The 17,042-nt window shown below is 45.2% G+C and overlaps 1 protein-coding gene across 1 annotated transcript in view; it reads left to right on the top strand.

Moving 5' to 3' along the window:
- Positions 1–16,644, top strand: part of ALDH1A3 (aldehyde dehydrogenase 1 family member A3) — a 36,237-nt gene extending 19,593 nt beyond the window's left edge. The window contains exons 5-13 of the mRNA XM_066634996.1: positions 1,313–1,374; positions 4,832–4,960; positions 5,847–5,960; positions 7,729–7,831; positions 8,567–8,751; positions 11,400–11,564; positions 11,691–11,848; positions 12,603–12,677; positions 13,427–16,644. Of these exons, the coding sequence (XP_066491093.1) occupies positions 1,313–1,374; positions 4,832–4,960; positions 5,847–5,960; positions 7,729–7,831; positions 8,567–8,751; positions 11,400–11,564; positions 11,691–11,848; positions 12,603–12,677; positions 13,427–13,499 (1,064 nt within the window). The 3' untranslated portion in view covers positions 13,500–16,644. The remainder of the gene's footprint in view (positions 1–1,312; positions 1,375–4,831; positions 4,961–5,846; positions 5,961–7,728; positions 7,832–8,566; positions 8,752–11,399; positions 11,565–11,690; positions 11,849–12,602; positions 12,678–13,426) is intronic.
- The last annotated feature ends 398 nt before the right edge of the window (positions 16,645–17,042 follow it).

The raw sequence follows: 17,042 nt of genomic DNA, 5'->3' as shown, positions 1-17,042 counted from the left end.
CAAGGCTGGGCATGTGCCTCTTGGGGGGACCTGTGGCTGCCCCCAGTATGTGGGGTGGGGAGAGAGGAGAGGCCTCCCGTGTGCTTCCTGAAGCATCTGGTGGGCCACTGTGGGGCACAGGAAGCTGGACTTGGTGGGCCTCCTCTGACCTAGTCCAGCAGGGGCTCCATACATCAAAGGGGGTGTCTGTCAAACGCTTCCTTCCCCCCTGGTAGATCTCCGGGCCTTGCTGGGTTTCAAAGTAGCTCTGGAGTCAAAAAAGTGTGAGCACCCCTGCCCTAGAGGCTGCTGCTTGGTTTATAAATGCCAAGGGGTGTGGCTATAATGGTGATTGAGCAGTATTCCTCCCTTCCCAAATAGCAACTTGTTTAACCCTTGATGCATATAGCTAGACAGGGTGCAAAGCACCAAGCTTTGCAGGGAGCCTCACCACAGCATGCAAGGAGCCCCTCTGCTCCGCCAGCCATTTCAGGTGTGTCCATTTGGCTCGCACTGCCTGGAATGGCTCCGAAGGGGGGAGGGGCCGTTTGCATGCTGATGTGAGGCTCCCTGCACTGACATAGACACATAGACAGTGCATTGGTTGAATGGTGTTCCCATTTAGTTCAACAAAACCTATAGTAGCATCAGTTGGGTGTCTTTAGAAAGCAAATATGTCTTTTTAATGCAGAGTGTGGGTGGTCTAATGCTCAAAATGGATCTTCAGTGAACTTGGGCTACATGGCAGCACTGCTGGGGAATATAAGCCAATTTTGACTCCTCCCCTCTAGCTACACCACTGACATAGCTTAATCTGGCCTGTCAGTTTTGCAAACCATCAAAAATTGGGTCACGATTCACTGGTGGGTCCTGGATCTACAGTATGGGTACTGCCGGTCTGTGTGCAATCTACAGGCTCTAATTAGAATGCTAAAAAAAACCCCAACTTTTTGTTAAGCTTCTAGTCCTCAGGGAGGCAAAGGTATATCTAAAAAAAAAAAAAAATCAGCGTCAAAATAGTCAATAGCCATGATTTGGAAGTCTGCCTGTGCAGGTTCTGTTTCAAGCTTTAAACCTTTTTTTTAAAAAAACTAGTACAGATTCCAAAATTCCTTGCTATGTTTTGACTTTTCATCAGTTGCGTCTCTTTGAGGCCATGCCACGAAATAAGCAAATCAAATGAAGCCCTCAGCCTTGCCGTACCTTTTGCCAAGCCCCCTGAAAGAGGTTTTCCCAGCCACATGCTGTTCATTTGATTCCATCCCACAGGATGATTCATTTCTAAAACATCATGATCGATGACTTTTGTTCTCCTTCTCAAAATGTTTTGCAGATGAAAATTTTGTCTGTTTCACCAGACATGAACCGGTGGGAGTTTGCGGGGCAATTACTCCGGTGAGTACGAGGTTGCTTGCATTCCTGGCAGGCTATGAAAATGGGAAGCTGCCTTCTCCTGAGTCAGACAATTGGTCTAGCTGGCTCAGTGTTGGAGCCTGGCAATATCTCTCCAAGGTCCAGAAGGGGATACTTCCTAGTAAGAACATAAGAACAGCCCCACTGGATCAGGCCATAGGCCCATCTAGTCCAGCTTCCTGTATCTCACAGCGGCCCATCAAATGCCCCAGGGAGCACACCAGATAACAAGAGACCTCATCCTGGTGCCCTCCCTTGCATCTGGCATTCTGACATAACCTGTTTCTAAAATCAGGAGGTTGCACCTACACATCATGGCTTGTAACCCGTAACATCATGGCTTGTAACCCGTAAAGTTTAAGGGTTTCTAAAGGGTTTCTAAGGGTTTCTAAAATCAGGAGGTTGCACCTACACATCATGGCTTGTAACCCGTAATGGATTTTTCCTCCAGAAACTTGTCCAATCCCCTTTTAAAGGCGTCCTGGCCAGACGCCATCACCACATCCTGTGGCAAGGAGTTCCACAGGCCGACCACATGCTGAGTAAAGAAATATTTTCTTTTGTCCTAACTCTCCCAACACTCAATTTTAGCGGATGTCCCTGGTTCTGGTGTTATGTGAGAGTGTAAAGAGCATCTCTCTATCTAGTATTACCTAGAGAAGCTAGCAGCGATGGGACCTGCATACAACATGGATGCTAAGCTGTATTCTCCATAAGCTGCCATATACTGACTCAGACCACTGGTCCATCTAGCCCAGTGTTGCCTGTTCTGGTTGGCAGTGGCTCCTTACTCTGCCATGGGACTTTCCCAGCCAGCCTCCTGAGATCCTTTGACTTGAGATGCCAGACACTGAACATGGAACCACCTGCATCCAGAACATGTGCTCTAGTTCTGAGCTGTGACCTTTCCCTTGCAAAACTTCAATTCATAGAGTTCTTTGGGAAAAGGCAATGGCCAATAAACTAGTGGTTCCCAAACTGTGGGTTGGGACCCAGTGGTGGGTCCCAATCTGATTTTTGGTGGGTCGCCAAAGAGTGTTGGAAAGATCAGCTAACTAATTGCCTCAGGCCCTGAGGCTATGCAAAAATCTGCAGCTGCTAATCACCCTGCAAAGAGCTCAGCTCCTGCAGTTTGCAAGCATGTGTAAATAAAGGGAGATGTTTGAGGGTCTTTTTTGGGTTATTATTATTTATAAATAAATAAAAATATTTTTTCTTTCTAGATCTACTTTTTATAAAGTCTGGTAAACCTATGTGAGTCCCAATAAAGTGTCATTTTTAGCACCAGGGCCCACTTTTTAAAAGTTTAGGAACCACTGCACTATACTGTTTCAGGTGTGACTGTGCCCTTCAGAATCTGTCCTCTGAGGACAAGCAGGTTTGTCCTACAGGAGGGGGGATTCTTTGTCCTCAGAATCAGAGGACAAGCAGGTTTGTCCTACAGGAAGGGTAAACCCCCTTTCCAATCTTAAATGTGATGGCTTGGATGATAAACCAGCCGAACAGGTTTCCTTGAAATAAAGGGAACTTCTTTTCAAGAGTTTAGATTTTCTGATGGGAACACCAGAAAACCAGGATGGTGTAGTGGTTTGGGACCTAGAAGTTCCAGCTTCAAATCTCCACTCAGCCATGAAGCTTCCTGGGTGACCAGTCATTATTTCTCACCCTCACCAACCTCACAAAGTGGTTGTGAGGACAAAAGGAGGGATGGAATTATGTATACCACCCTGCTGCTTCGCCCTCAAATCTTAATGGACACAGAGTTCCAGGCCTTTGTGATGGCATTTGGTGGCACTTGCTCAGCTGCCAAGGTCCCTCCCATTGTTAACTGAGCCCTGATCCTACAGAGTGTTCACATTCTGTGATTGCATTTGGGGATGTAGCTGCCAACCACTCCTTGCCATCTGAGGGAGAGAAGCTACTATGTTTTGAGCTTCAAGAATTTTTCTAAATTTTTCTAAATGCTACTGCCTAGTAGCAGATTGGCTGTTTCTTCCATGTCAGGAAACTCCCAACTAATTGTGCTGCAGCTTTAGGAAACTTTAGGGGGGTTGGGGTGCTGCTCTGTAGCTTACTTCATGTAATGGTTAATCCAGCATATCGTGGCCCATTTTGGTGATTACGCTGAGGGAAGATCGCCACTAGTAATTAAGCAGAGTTAATCTACAACAGGTATTTTAATTGGCAAAAGATGATTGCAACTAGGCTGAGAATGTTTACACAGCTGTTGGGAGAAAATACTACTCTAGGATATTTCCTTACCACTGCTGGGAAGGGGCCAGCATTGTGTTAGACTAGACTAGATTTGACATCTGAATGTCCCAGGATAATAGAAAAGCAAGTATTCCTTGGGTGGGGCCTGAACTGACAGCAAAGGCAGTTTTGTTTTCCTATGGCCAGATGATAATCCTTATGTATGCAGATCATGTACTCTACTAACAAGCAATGGTAGATTCCCAGGGAATTTAGAATTCTGCACTTCAAAGCACACACCCCAAAAAACAACAGCAACAACAAAAAAGGATTCAATGACCATGAATTTATACCTAGGCCTCCTTCAGGTTTCCCAAGGGGGCATGCACATAATCAGAGGCACGGCACATATGGATTTGTCTAGCTTAACTGTGCCATAGTCACCAACGTTTCACAAGTGAAAATAGGGATAAGCTTGTAATAGCCGCCCTGGGTCCCGTTAGGGAGAAGGGTGGGATAAAAATAAAGTTGTTTATTATTATTATTATTATTATTATTATTATTATTATTATTATTATTAATAGCCCAGTCTCCTGTGGAGGATCACTCACTCCTCCCACTGCTGAAGGCCCTACTCTGCCTTTTGTATACTATACTCATTTATTCTGCAATTGACTGTCTCGCAGCTGTTTAAAAGCCAGAAGGGCATTCTTAGTGCGTACACGTTAGAAAAACGTAACGGTCCTACTATAGGTTATCAACAGTTCATAAGAGATCTCAGCACTTGCAGTGTGTTAAATGGAAGGCTGCATACTGCGTGACACCTTTCTGTTCTTATGGGCACATTTAATTAATTAATAAACAATTTCTAACCTTCCTTTCCCCTTCCTGCTGTTCTGGCTGTGATCTCTGTGTGGTGAAGCAGGCAACATTACAGTGACACCTAGGGACAGGATAAAGTATTGCAACAGCAACAAAAGACAGAAGTGTCTGTTCCAAGTAACGCATTTTCAAAACATCACAAACCTGACGTTTAAAGTTGGGTAATAATCCATTATGTCAAATCCCCATAAATGTATAGCGGAAATTGACCAAGTTGTGAACTTTAGAAACCTGCCTACTTGGCAGCGATTTCAGCTGTCTGAGATTCTCTGAAAGACAGATCCATGAATAGACTGTTGTAAAAATAAATAAATAAATAACAATGCAATACTCACAAGATGAATGTCCTGCTCTTCTGTTTCAGTGGAACTTCCCATTACTCATGCTAATTTGGAAAATGGCCCCAGCCCTGTGCTGTGGCAATACATTGGTTGTTAAACCTGCTGAACAAACACCCCTCACGTCACTGTACATCGGCTCGTTAGTCAAGGAGGTAAGTAGATGTAGAGACCAACCCAGTGATTTGTAGTCATTAATTTATGCGAAGGGAGGGGAGCGTTGTGGTCCTGCCCCGTAATGCAAAAGCAGAGGATTTAAACCTGGGTTGCAGAAATTAGGTGGTGAATCTTAAAGGCTGCAGAGGAAAATAGTTTATTTGCAAATTAAAATGAATGTCTAAGTTGGGCTGAGCAAACATGGGTTCCCTCCCAAGTTTGTGCCCCATTCACAGGCAATGAAATGGGGGAGATGATGGGAGTCAGGAGTTGAAATTCACCAGGATACATCACTACTGCCAGCCAAGGGGCTTCATTTTTTTTTTATTTATCCAGAAACCCCATCAAAGTGATGCCACATCATTGCATGGCATCATTCTGGGGAAAGAATAGGCAGCTGGTGGTTGCTATGAGGAATGCCAGTGCAGCCTGGTGCATTTCATCCCCCAGAACCAATGGGGGTTCTGTCTCTCCTTTTGCTTTGCCCCCTAAATTTTGAGGTGAAAGCTCTCGGCTAAGACAGTGTGGGTTGGCCAAGCACTGCCCAGTGAGTTTCAGGGCTGGCCTTGAAAACAACAAGGCCCAATAGCCTTGGGCAAACAACACAATCCCAGCCAGCTTAAAAGACAAGATGCTCTTCTGAGATCACTGGAGAAAAGCTGGGATATAAATAAATAAATGTGCAAATCTGTTTATTTGCAAATAAATATGGAAGGGATTAGATCACAGTGCCCCCCCCCCTTTTAAGGCTGCAGTGCCAAACACTCTGTATTGCCCAGTGGATACATGGGCAATGCGCAAGATTGCATTGCACAAGTCCATTGCAGCGGTGCCCTATTTTCGTGGTTCCACCCTCGGAGTAAAATGTTTTAATTCCATTTGTAGGCAGGCTTCCCTCCAGGCGTGGTTAATATTGTGCCAGGATACGGTCCCACTGCAGGAGCTGCCATTTCTACCCATCCAAATGTTGACAAAATAGCTTTTACTGGATCGACAGAGGTAGGTAACTACCCACCCACAGTCACTGAACTCTGTAAGAACAGCATCACCATGACTTGCCTTTCAGACGTGGGCTGGCACCCATGTTGAGTCAAGCTGTGGGTGCTGAATCCACAGATGAAAAGGGTCCACTGTAGTAATCTTAAAAGCGTATTTAGGAAGCTTGCATTTAGAAGCAGGTTCAGTTGAAATGTTCCTTCTGTCTACTGTATCTGCGATCATCTGTCCATCGTTCGCCTTGTGTGACTGGTCTAATCTGGGATGCCTTATTCACACATGCAAGCCACTGCTCGTTGGTTGCAGTCCTCAAGTGAGGCACAAGCATCTGTAATCCATGCTGCGTGTGTGGCTTACTTTCTCAAGTGCTGCTGCTATGTACTTCTTTTCAGGAAACTTGGTCCACCCAGTGGTGTAGCTAGAGGGGGTGCAAAGCCATAAGTTTTGCAGGGAGGCTGTCCGTAGCGTGCAAGCAGCTTCTCCCCCTCTCCCTTGGAGCCATTCCAGACTGGAGAGCAAAATGGAAGCGTTCACCTCCCTGCATTTTGCTCCTCCCCCCAGAATGGTTCCAAAGGGGAGGGGGAAAGCCTGCGGTCGGACTCCCTGCAAAACTTAGTACTTTGCAGCCCCTCTAGCTATGCCACTGGGTTCACCCCTTGCACGTTTGAGGACTTAATAACCTTGCTGGCCCAGGGTCAGCTGGTCTTTTGTGGCATTCTCCGCATGCTTGGTATGACTTTGCATAATTATGATAAATTGCCATCTGCACCAAAGCTCTCACTCAGCTGTCTAAGAGGGCTGGACAGTTGGAAGTCTTGGTGTGTTATTGCACCACCTACTGGTTGAATTGGCCTTGCTCCTTGTTGCAAATGAGGTGTGTCTTTGGTTTGTAATGTGGCACATGGGGAAGACATGAGAGCATAGCACGCCAGAGAGGGAGGAATGCGGAACATTGAATGTTTTAGAGTGTAGGAGCTGTTTGACCTGAGGAAACTTGTCCACATCTGTTCAAGTTATTGAGCCTTCAGCAGACACAGAGAGCCTGGGTACAATAATGAAGAAAGCCAGAAGTGTCTCTTAACTGTAAGAAAGCAGCATGGGGTTTATCCTGGCAAACAGACATTCCCCAAACTTATGAATGCAGGAGTGGGGTGCAGACTGCAGGAGTGGATTGACAAGTGGCAGGGGAACCTCAGGTAGCCTTCCAGGGACTTCTCAGCATCCACCTCTTATCACCAGGGTTGTGAAGGTTCAGCTGGAGTCCCCAAGCTGGTGCCCAAGATGGTGGGGCAAGTCTAGAAGTGGATACAAATGTGCCCGACAATTCTCAACCTGCCAGTAACAATGCCCATTTGATGCAAAAAATTGGCACAATCCTGACAACTTTCTAAAGAACAAGGAGTATAATTGACTTGACACGATTACCGCAACCCCCTCCTCCGTCGGTCATATATTGAATAGACATCTCTTCCTTTGCCTTCTGCTCATGAGGACGCCACTGTCTCTTCTCCTCATCCCCCTGCAACATATCTTGCCCGCACCTATCTGCTGGTAGCTGTGCCAAGCCTCTCCCCCCAAATGCATCAGCACATATTAGTGGATAATGAGAACAGATTAGCAGATAACGAGAGTAGGTGGCAATTCTGCCCCTTGCAGATAAGCGAATTCGCCAATTGCAAATTTGTATATAAAGAGAATTGACTGTACTGGATTTTCAGATTTGGCCTGATGACAGTCCCATGTTGACTTTGGTCCTTTGTTCCTAATACAGGTTGGAAAACTGATCAAAGAAGCCGCTTCAAAGAGTAACCTCAAGAGGGTGACGCTGGAGCTTGGCGGGAAGAATCCTTGCATTGTCTGTGCAGATGCTGATTGTGAGTGTGTATGTGGTGTGTAGCGGGGTGAGAGGATGAATCTGAAACTTGAGTTCACTTTGCAATAGTGCCTGTGCCTGGTCTTAAACTTTTCAAGCAGGAGTGAAGTTGTGTTGGAGGAACAGGATGCTCAGCAGGCTGTTCTGCCACTGGGGTGCCACAGCAGAAAAGGCCCTGTCCTTCCAACCACCCACCTTGCTTTAGAAAGTGAGTGCACCCATCATCCTCCAGAGCAAATGATATCTGAAAGCACAGGCAGGTTCATTTGAGGAAAGGCCTGATAACTAAGCACTAGGCTGTTTAGTTTGAGAAGTAATGACTAGCCCAAGGCCAGACACTGAGTTATGGCAGTGGTGTAGCTAGAGGGGGTGCAAAGCACTAAGTTTTGCAGGGAGCCTCATTGCAGCATGCAAGCAGCCCTTCCTCCCTTTGAAGCCACTCCGTTTTGCAAACACCTCCATTTTATTCCCACTACCCAGAATGGCTCCGGATGGCCTTTTTGCACGCTGCAGTGAGGTTCCCTGCAAAATTTAGTGCTTGGCACCTCCTTTAGCTATGCCACTGCTGTGGTGGAAGGAAGTGCCTCGGATCCAAATGTATTTTGCCCGGATAATAATTCCAAACCCACCACGCTTATTATTCTGACCCTTGCTGTAGCAAGCATTCTCCTATCTGAAGACAAGACTGCTGTTCATGGTAACAGTTTCATTTTGATTTTCCTCTTCATCCTTTTAGTGGACTTGGCCGTGGACTGTGCCCACCAAGGGGTCTTCTTCAACCAAGGCCAGTGCTGCACAGCTGCTTCCCGGGTCTTCGTGGAGGAGCAGGTCTACCCCGAATTTGTCAAGCGCAGCGTGGAATATGCAAAGAAACGTCTTGTGGGGGACCCATTTGATGCCAGAACAGAACAAGGACCACAGGTGAGCAACCTGCATAAGAACGTAGGCACTCCAGCTGACATTTGTGCAGTGAGGAAGGTGAATTGCTTACTGTCTTCATCATCGCATACCCCTACTCCCTGGAAGCATTTTTAGGAAAAAATTGCAAATTGCTGCGTACTCCCCCAGGGGCAGGGACCAACAATCCTTAAGTACACAGCACTGTATTGATCCCTTAACAGCTTATAGTAGTGATTTGCAACATTTTTCTTCTCATGGCGCATTGACCTCAATGGTCTTCGCCTCTTGAAATGTTACTTCCGGCTTCCTGGAGACTCTTCTGGGTTCTACAGCTCTGTTTCTAGGCAACTGTCTGTAGTAACAAATTGCTATGGAGGTGGAGGAAGAAGGACAGGCAGCTCATCACTACAGACAGTTACCCTAGAAAGAGCTGCAGAACCTGAAAGAGATTTTCAGCTATTTTCAAGGCTGTGCTCCAAACTCCTACAGCATACTGGCAGACTTTTCATGATGCACCAATGTGCTGCAGCACACTGGTTGAAAATAACTAGCTTTTAGTATTGGAGAGATGACTGTTGGGCACCAAGATGCAGGTCTCTTGTTATCTGGTGTGCTCCCTGGGGCATTTGGTGGGCAGCTGTGAGATACAGGAAGCTGGACTAGATGGGCCTTGGCCTGATCCAGCGGGGCTGTTCTTATGTTCTTATGAGAATGGATATCATCAGATTAATCTCTCCTCTCCCATGTTATATGAGTGATAAAGAACTCGAGTTCATGTTTGGCCTATAGCTCTCTCTATATATAGCACAGTGGAGGATGACTTCAGGATTATGAGGACATAAAGAGTGCACCCCTTTTTGCTTTCCTTTCTTCCACCTCTGTGAGCCCTGGAGGTTCCTGTCCCTGGCTAGCTGGAGCCCAGAACAGGAGCACACCCATTAAGGAATGGGGATGCTCTGTAACGTGTTGGAGCCCCACTTATGAACTACATTTGCCATTTTATTTTACTGGCAAGATTTGGTGAGACTTCATTAAGCAGTGTGATTGTCAGTGATCAGTAGGGGGCGCTCTTCTTTTACAATTTAACTTTCCATGTGTGGTGGGCCAATTCATGCCTTGTGTATTTTAGATGAATTGATCAAGGTTTTCTTTTTAAAGGTACACTTAAAAGCATAATGTGTGATATAATAAATATATGTATCATACCGGTACAATAATCCAAGATTCTGGACTGGCTACAAGTCCCTCTTATGTGTGTGCTGAGTTGGAAAATCAAAATTTGCTGGCATGTCAAGTGGTCCTGAAATTTCAGCAAGTAGAATTTCAAGTGAACAGTTCTATATCAGTGTTCTGCAACCTGTGGGTCAGAACCCTGGTGGTGTCGCTAAGCCTCATGGGGGAGGGAGTCTTGGCACACTTCCAAAGCCTGTACAAGAGAGGACTTGGATCCAGTCCAATCCTGGTACTGCCTTATCAAAACTGAGTTTTTGATGTGATCCTGCACAGCCCCTTCTCACTGTTTTACCCTACAGCTTCTATGGCCAGACCTGCTTGGGCTGCTGCCTTGCAGGGTTGTTGGAAAGACACATAAGAACATAAGAACAGCCCCACTGGATCAGGCCATAGGCCCATGTAGTCCAGCTTCCTGTATCTCACAGCGGCCCACCAAATGCCCCAGGGAGCACACCAGATAACAAGAGACCTGCAAGGCCTCCTGGGAATTGTAGTTAAGAACATAAGAACAGCCCCACTGGATCAGGCCATAGGCCCATCTAGTCCAGCTTCCTGTATCTCACAGCGGCCCCCCAAATGCTCCAGGGAGCACAACAGAAACAGGAGACCTCATCCTGGTGCCCTCCCTTGCATCTGGCATTCTGACTTACCCATTTCTAAAATCAGGAGGTTGCGCATACACATCATGGCTTGTACCCCATAATGGATTTTTCCTCCAGAAACTTGTCCAATCCCCTTTTAAAGGCGTCTAGGCTAGACGCCAGCACCACATCCTGTGGCAAGGAGTTCCACAGACCGACCACACGCTGAGTAAAGAAATATTTTCTTTTGTCTGTCCTAACCTGCCCAACACTCAATTTTAATGGACGTACCCTGGTTCTGGTGTTATGTGAGAGTGTAAAGAGCATCTCCCTATCCACTCTGTCCATCCCCTGCATAATTTTGTATGTCTCAATCATGTCCCCCCTCAGGCGTCTCTTTTCTAGGCTGAAGAGGCCCAAACGCCGTAGCCTTTCCTCATAAGGAAGGTGCCCCAGCCCCGTAATCATCTTAGTCGCTCTCTTTTGCACCTTTTCCATTTCCACTATGTCTTTTTTGAGATGTGGCGACCAGAACTGGACACAATACTCCAGGTGTGGCCTTACCATAGATTTGTACAACGGCATTATAATACTAGCTGTTTTGTTCTCAATACCCTTCCTAATGATCCCAAGCATAGAATTGGCCTTCTTCACTGCCGCCGCATATTGGGTCGACACAAGAGGCAAGGGGAAGCGGGGCAGGTGGGGGTAAAGGGTAGGTGGCGATGGAGGTAGATAAGGTTCTGGGATACTTGTTTGTTTGTTTATTGGGTTTGTGGCACAAAAAAGATTGAACACCACTGTTCTATATCATGGCACTGACAATTGTAGTGTTTTCTTTCTTTACTGTGACAGATTGACCAAAAGCAATTTGACAAGATCTTGGAACTGATAGAAAGTGGGAAGAAAGAGGGGGCCAAACTGGAGTGCGGTGGCCTAGCCATTGGGGACAGAGGCCTATTCATAAAGCCCACCGTTTTTTCCGAGGTCACAGACAACATGCGCATTGCCAAAGAGGAGGTGCGGTACACAACTGAAATGCTAAGACCAGGGGAAATCTAAACCTGGGTACTACTCATGGTGTCCTAAAATGGATATCTTATGTATATGCATGATTTGAAACTGTGATTACAAATCTGTTAACAGATTTTTGGACCTGTACAGCCGATAATGAAGTTTAAAAGCATAGAAGAAGTAATTCGGAGAGCCAACGATACGGAATACGGACTCACCGCGGCAGTGTTCACAAAGAACTTGGACAGAGCCCTGACACTGGCATCTGCACTAGAGTCTGGGACAGTCTGGTAAGTTGGTTGCTCCACATTAATTCTCTTTGAACCAGTTGTATACTTGCTGCTGATCTGGAGAGAGAGAGAGAGAAAGAGAGATGCTTTCAAAATCATCTTTTTAAAATGCAGCTGTATATATCAACAATTTTCAACCTTTTACATCTCATGGCACGTTGACAAGGTGCTTGAATTGTCAAGGCACACCATCATCTTTTTGGCAGTTTACAATGCACATCATGCTTCTGGTGGGGGGGGGGCTTATGTCCCCCAATGTCCCTACTAATGGATGACCCTCCCGCAACTCCCATGGGACAGCTGCAGACCAATCGCGGCACACCGGTTGAAAATTGCTGGTTTATATAATCATATCAAGATTATTATTATTATTATTATTAGTAGTAGTAGTAGTAGTAGTAGTAGTAGTAGTAGTAGTTTTGCTCTGGGAGTGGAAAAAGACAAATGAGCTGAACAAACTGCTGCTGAACAAACTTCAGCAAACTGGCTGCTCCAATTCCAGAATTAATGTTAGTAATTCTGCTGGTTAACAGTGCAATTCTGAGCTGCCTGGGTTGCGCTGCTGTGGCAGCGCTGAAAATGGTTGTTGCATTTGGGAGGAATGGGTGTGCAGGGCAGTGTGAACTCACAGAACAGTAGAGGAATGGAACAAAAAAAAGTCCACTCCCACTAGAAGGAGCAAATCCTTTCTTCCTTTCTAGGCTGTACTCAATATTTGCCATCTTCCTAAGCTGTCGGGTTTTTTGTTACACAGGATCAACTGCTACAACTCTCTTTTTGCACAAGCTCCCTTTGGTGGCTTTAAAATGTCAGGAAATGGCAGAGAACTGTAAGTTAAGTTGTGGTATATTTTTTTTTTAAAAAGGAAATTTGATTTGGCAAGGATCAGTGCAATGTCTAAAAATGTTGTGTGCCCTTGATGTGCCTTCTCGGATCTTTGCAAGCCATATGGCTGGAGCAGGACCACGTGCACCTGTGTTGGTGGATTGGGTCAGGGAGGGGGAATAGGATGCAATGCACGCTGCTGCCACCAATCCTCCCCCCCCCCACTATTTCGGCATCAGAATTATCCAATTATCAGAATTATATCAGTAATTGCAGTCCTCCAGGACAGTTGAGTTTTTGTGGGTAGAGTGACCACATACAGCAGTGATTTTCAACATTTTTCTTCTCATGGTGTACTGACCCCTGTGATCTTCTCTGTGCTCTTCCCCTCTTGAGATGTAACTTTCAACTTCTGGGAGACACTTCAGGTTCTGTGGCTCTGATTCTAGAGCAACTGTCTGTAATAAAAAATGTAGCAATGGCAGAGCCAATGGAGGAAGAGGAATAGACAGTTGGTTACTATAGACAGTTGCCCTCGAAACAGAGCCACAGAACCTGGAAGAGTTTTTTCATCAATTTCCAATCACTGTGCTCCAAAGTTTTGCAGCACACCCGCAGACCTTCCATGGCACATCAATGTGTTGTGCCACACTGGTTGAAAATCACTGCCATAGAGATGGCCACCCTTTCCATTATTGACATATAAGAAAATATTTGTATCTTGGGCTCTAAAATCTTTTTGTTTCCTTGCAGTGGTGAATATGCTCTTGCTGAATACACAGAGGTGAAAACAGTCACCATTAAACTGTCGCAGAAGACTCACTGAGTGAGGCACCTGGAGACCTAAAATTCTGACACTCTGAATGTTGACATATAGACTGGAGGAGAGAATGTGATAAGATGAGGGGAAAGAAGGAAGCAGTTCTGCTTTAAAAAAACAACACAATATCCACTAAAACCCACCACGTTCTTTTATTCTATTAGGAGGTTGATTAGAAACCTGTTTCAGTCACAAATTGCTTATTGGCTTTCCAAGTGCACTTGGCTGTACAAGCTGTGATGTTACATGTCTCAGAGCAATAATTTAAACCAAGAGTTGGCAGAAGATAGGTGCATATCTGCTCATGGATCTCTGGGTGATTTATAGTCAATGAGCCAGTGTTTTGGCTTCCCAAAAAGTTTCACAATAGCAGGTAAAAAATAACTTTCTGCCACCACTGGCACTGTGCTAATCCCTGCTTGCTCAGCCTCACTGTCCCTCACCTGTAAAATAGGAATATTTAAGCAAGGGTTTTGACCAGGTCCTAAAGCAGCTCCACTGGTCAATTTGGAGTTTTTCTTTGGAATCCCTGATCCTGTAGAGACCCTATCCAGGGTACTAGATATATGCAATTCATTGCAGTGGCTCATGGGATGCAATTGGCTCCACCTCCTGGCCACCTATTTTGTGTCTTTGCTTGGTCCCCCCTGAATATTTTGCACCTGGCTGATGGACTGCAGTTTTCTCGTGTAAAACAAAACAAAAACCAAAGTCAATCCCATAAGGTTGAAGTCTTCCCACCCTGATTTAAACAAACAAACAAAAAGGACCCATGTGGTTTAAACTGCTGCAGTGACTTGGACTTCTGTAGTGGCCAGAGACATAACATGGCCACACCATTAGGCATAGGAATGGTCCTTTGCATTAAAAAAACAACAACAAAATCTGTTACACTTTGTCCAACTCCTCTGTCAGTCTCACTCCCATGAGCAGTACTGGGTGACGAGTGAGATGGGCTGGTGAATCCTGATTTTTTTAAATGTGTAAGTAAGACTGACTTACTCTGGGTAGCATTCTCTATTCCCAGATTTGTGTTTATTTCATACCAGGCCTTCACCTCACAGATGCAACGCTTGCACATTAGCACAGCACAAGCTGAATCACTGGCATGTTACCACAACTTGCTGGGGAGAGGCAACAAGTTTTGGACCCAATTCTGAGCATGTGGAATGAGACATGTGAAATGCGAATGTGGTGGAGGTGGGGGTCTAACACTGGCTTATTTTGAATCTGGCCTCAAAGCTTACTTTGTGGGACAGCTCCCAGCCCAGCTCACTCATCATCTCCTTTTCTGAGCCAGCATTAACCCATGCTTTGCCCTTTCATGATAGAGGAGGCAATTCTGCAAACGGGTTTGTTTCTACAAAGACAAGTGCAAGAAGGCTGTGGAAAGGGGAAGCATGGGGTTCGAATCATCCCACGAATCCCTGTCTACTTAAGCTTCTTTTGCTTAAGCTTCTTCTTTCAGTTCCACAGTTGCAGAATCTGGGGTACTTTTTCCTTCCATTTCTTAATCTTTTTGGTCTGCTTTTTCCTGCACTAGAAGATCAGGCTGCCAATCTGGGTCCTTTCACAGGCTCTCTTTTTCAGGGGAACATCATCATTCGGTATTTTGGGGAATTGCGCATTCCCATTCCTTTTGTTGTATGGCTTTCCAGCTCTTGTGCAGACATTCTAGAATGCCTATATTGTTTGGGAGTGGGCCTGCCACCTAGTTGCATAGCTGTGGGGGGGGGCGATGTGGTAAGAACAGCAGGTACCCCAATGTGCCTTATAAGCAGCCCCTCCCATTTGCCATTGGAGTCATTCCAGGCAGTGACCTGGAATGGCTCCCGTGGCAAGTGGGAGGTATCACTTACAGGGAGTGGTGCAGCACCTGCCCTATTGACTGCAGAACCCCCACTACACCACTGCTGGCACCATCAGTCCCCTCTACACCTGCCCTATGCATGTTCCTTGAATGACAAACATGTACAGCATTCCTCAATGTGTACACAATTAGAGGCCTTTTTCATAAGCATTTTAATTCCTTTTATTTGCATAAAATCTCCCCCACTCAGTGAAGATTCTTTCCTCTCCCTTTCCCGCTCCGGCCTGCTGCTAACCATCTGCACCATATATTAAAATGTAAACACATATTTTTTTTTGCAGAAAACTCAGCAAAGGAGCCTTGTTTGTGGGCATGGAAAAATATATTTGATTCTTGCTGAATGTTGTGGGTTTCACACTCCACTAAAAGCAAGAGACGGGGCATGATCCACTGTGTAATCACCTTGAGCAGGGCTGTGACACATTTTCTTATTTGCTTCATTGGGGCTTGTATTGGAGAACTTACCTCTGGATCAGTGGCGTAGCTAGAGGGGGCAAAGTGCTGAGTTTTGCAGGGAGCCTCACTGCGTCTTGCAAGCAGCCCTTCCCTCCATTCCTGGCAAAGCCACTCCATTTTGCTCTCGCCACCCCAGAATGGCTCTGAAGGGGAGGGGCTGCTTGTATGCCACTGCAAAACTTAGCACTTTGCACCCCCTCTAGGTACACCTCTGCTCTGAACTGAAGGAAGAGAGAAGAACTGGTAAAACAAAACTGTAACAATTAGTCTCAGGCTACAATCCTAAGCATGATAATTAGTGAGTATGTCCCATTGAGCACAGTGGAAATTACTTCTGAGAAAACATGCACGGGATTGGATTTCGATTGTCTATCCCTTTTTTAAATCAACACAATCTTAATGCCATCTAGAATATTTTCTATATTTTTTGTGCTGACATTTTTTAAAAAAATCAGTATATAAATTTCATCTTTTTGCATCAAGTTTTTTAATGACTTGTAACTTCTTACTGTAACAGTGTTTAAATGTCTTTTGTATACACTGAATGTTTCTACATTTGTATATTAAAATAGCATTAGGCACTAATTGTAAAATAAAACCATGTAGAGCCCTTTTAACCTTTCACTGCATGTTAGCGCTTTTTTATAATGAAATATTCTTCTAAATTGTTTAAATATATGAATTATATAAATATATATTTATAAACCTAGGATGCAATTAATCAAATGTATTTTTTATCATGGCCTGTACATGCAAAATGTTACCCCTTTCAAAGGGCATCTCTTGTAATATTAGCTCTGATTGTTTATTAAAAAATGGTTCTGATTTTTGTGAGGTGGCTTTCAAAGTACCATGTGATGGTGTCTGTGTTCTGGAACAAAGTCATAATGGAACGGGGTTTTGCTTCCACAGAAGCCATTTTTTGCCTAGATACCTATGCTTCAGTGTGTGTCTGAACCTGAACTACTCATTAATTCAGACCAGTAGCATAGCTAGAAAGGGGGCAAATGAACTTTGCCACCCAATGAACTTGAGTGGCAGTGGCTTCAGGACAGAACAAGAAAGAGACCTTTTGATTTATGGAGTTTGCTGCCACCCATGGGCTGTGGTGACAGCTAGTGACCAGGTCTGAGTGACACCTTATGGGGAGCTGGTTATGGGAAGTGCCAACATATTTTTCTTGTAAATTCAGCCATGGTGGGTGGGTGGGTGGGGGGAATCTA

The sequence above is a fragment of the Tiliqua scincoides genome, chromosome 8 (assembly GCF_035046505.1).
Source record: "Tiliqua scincoides isolate rTilSci1 chromosome 8, rTilSci1.hap2, whole genome shotgun sequence".
Classification (NCBI taxonomy): Eukaryota; Metazoa; Chordata; class Lepidosauria; order Squamata; family Scincidae; genus Tiliqua; species Tiliqua scincoides.
The sequence above is the reverse complement of the archived record's forward strand: the minus strand, read 5'-3'. Positions and strand labels throughout refer to the sequence as shown.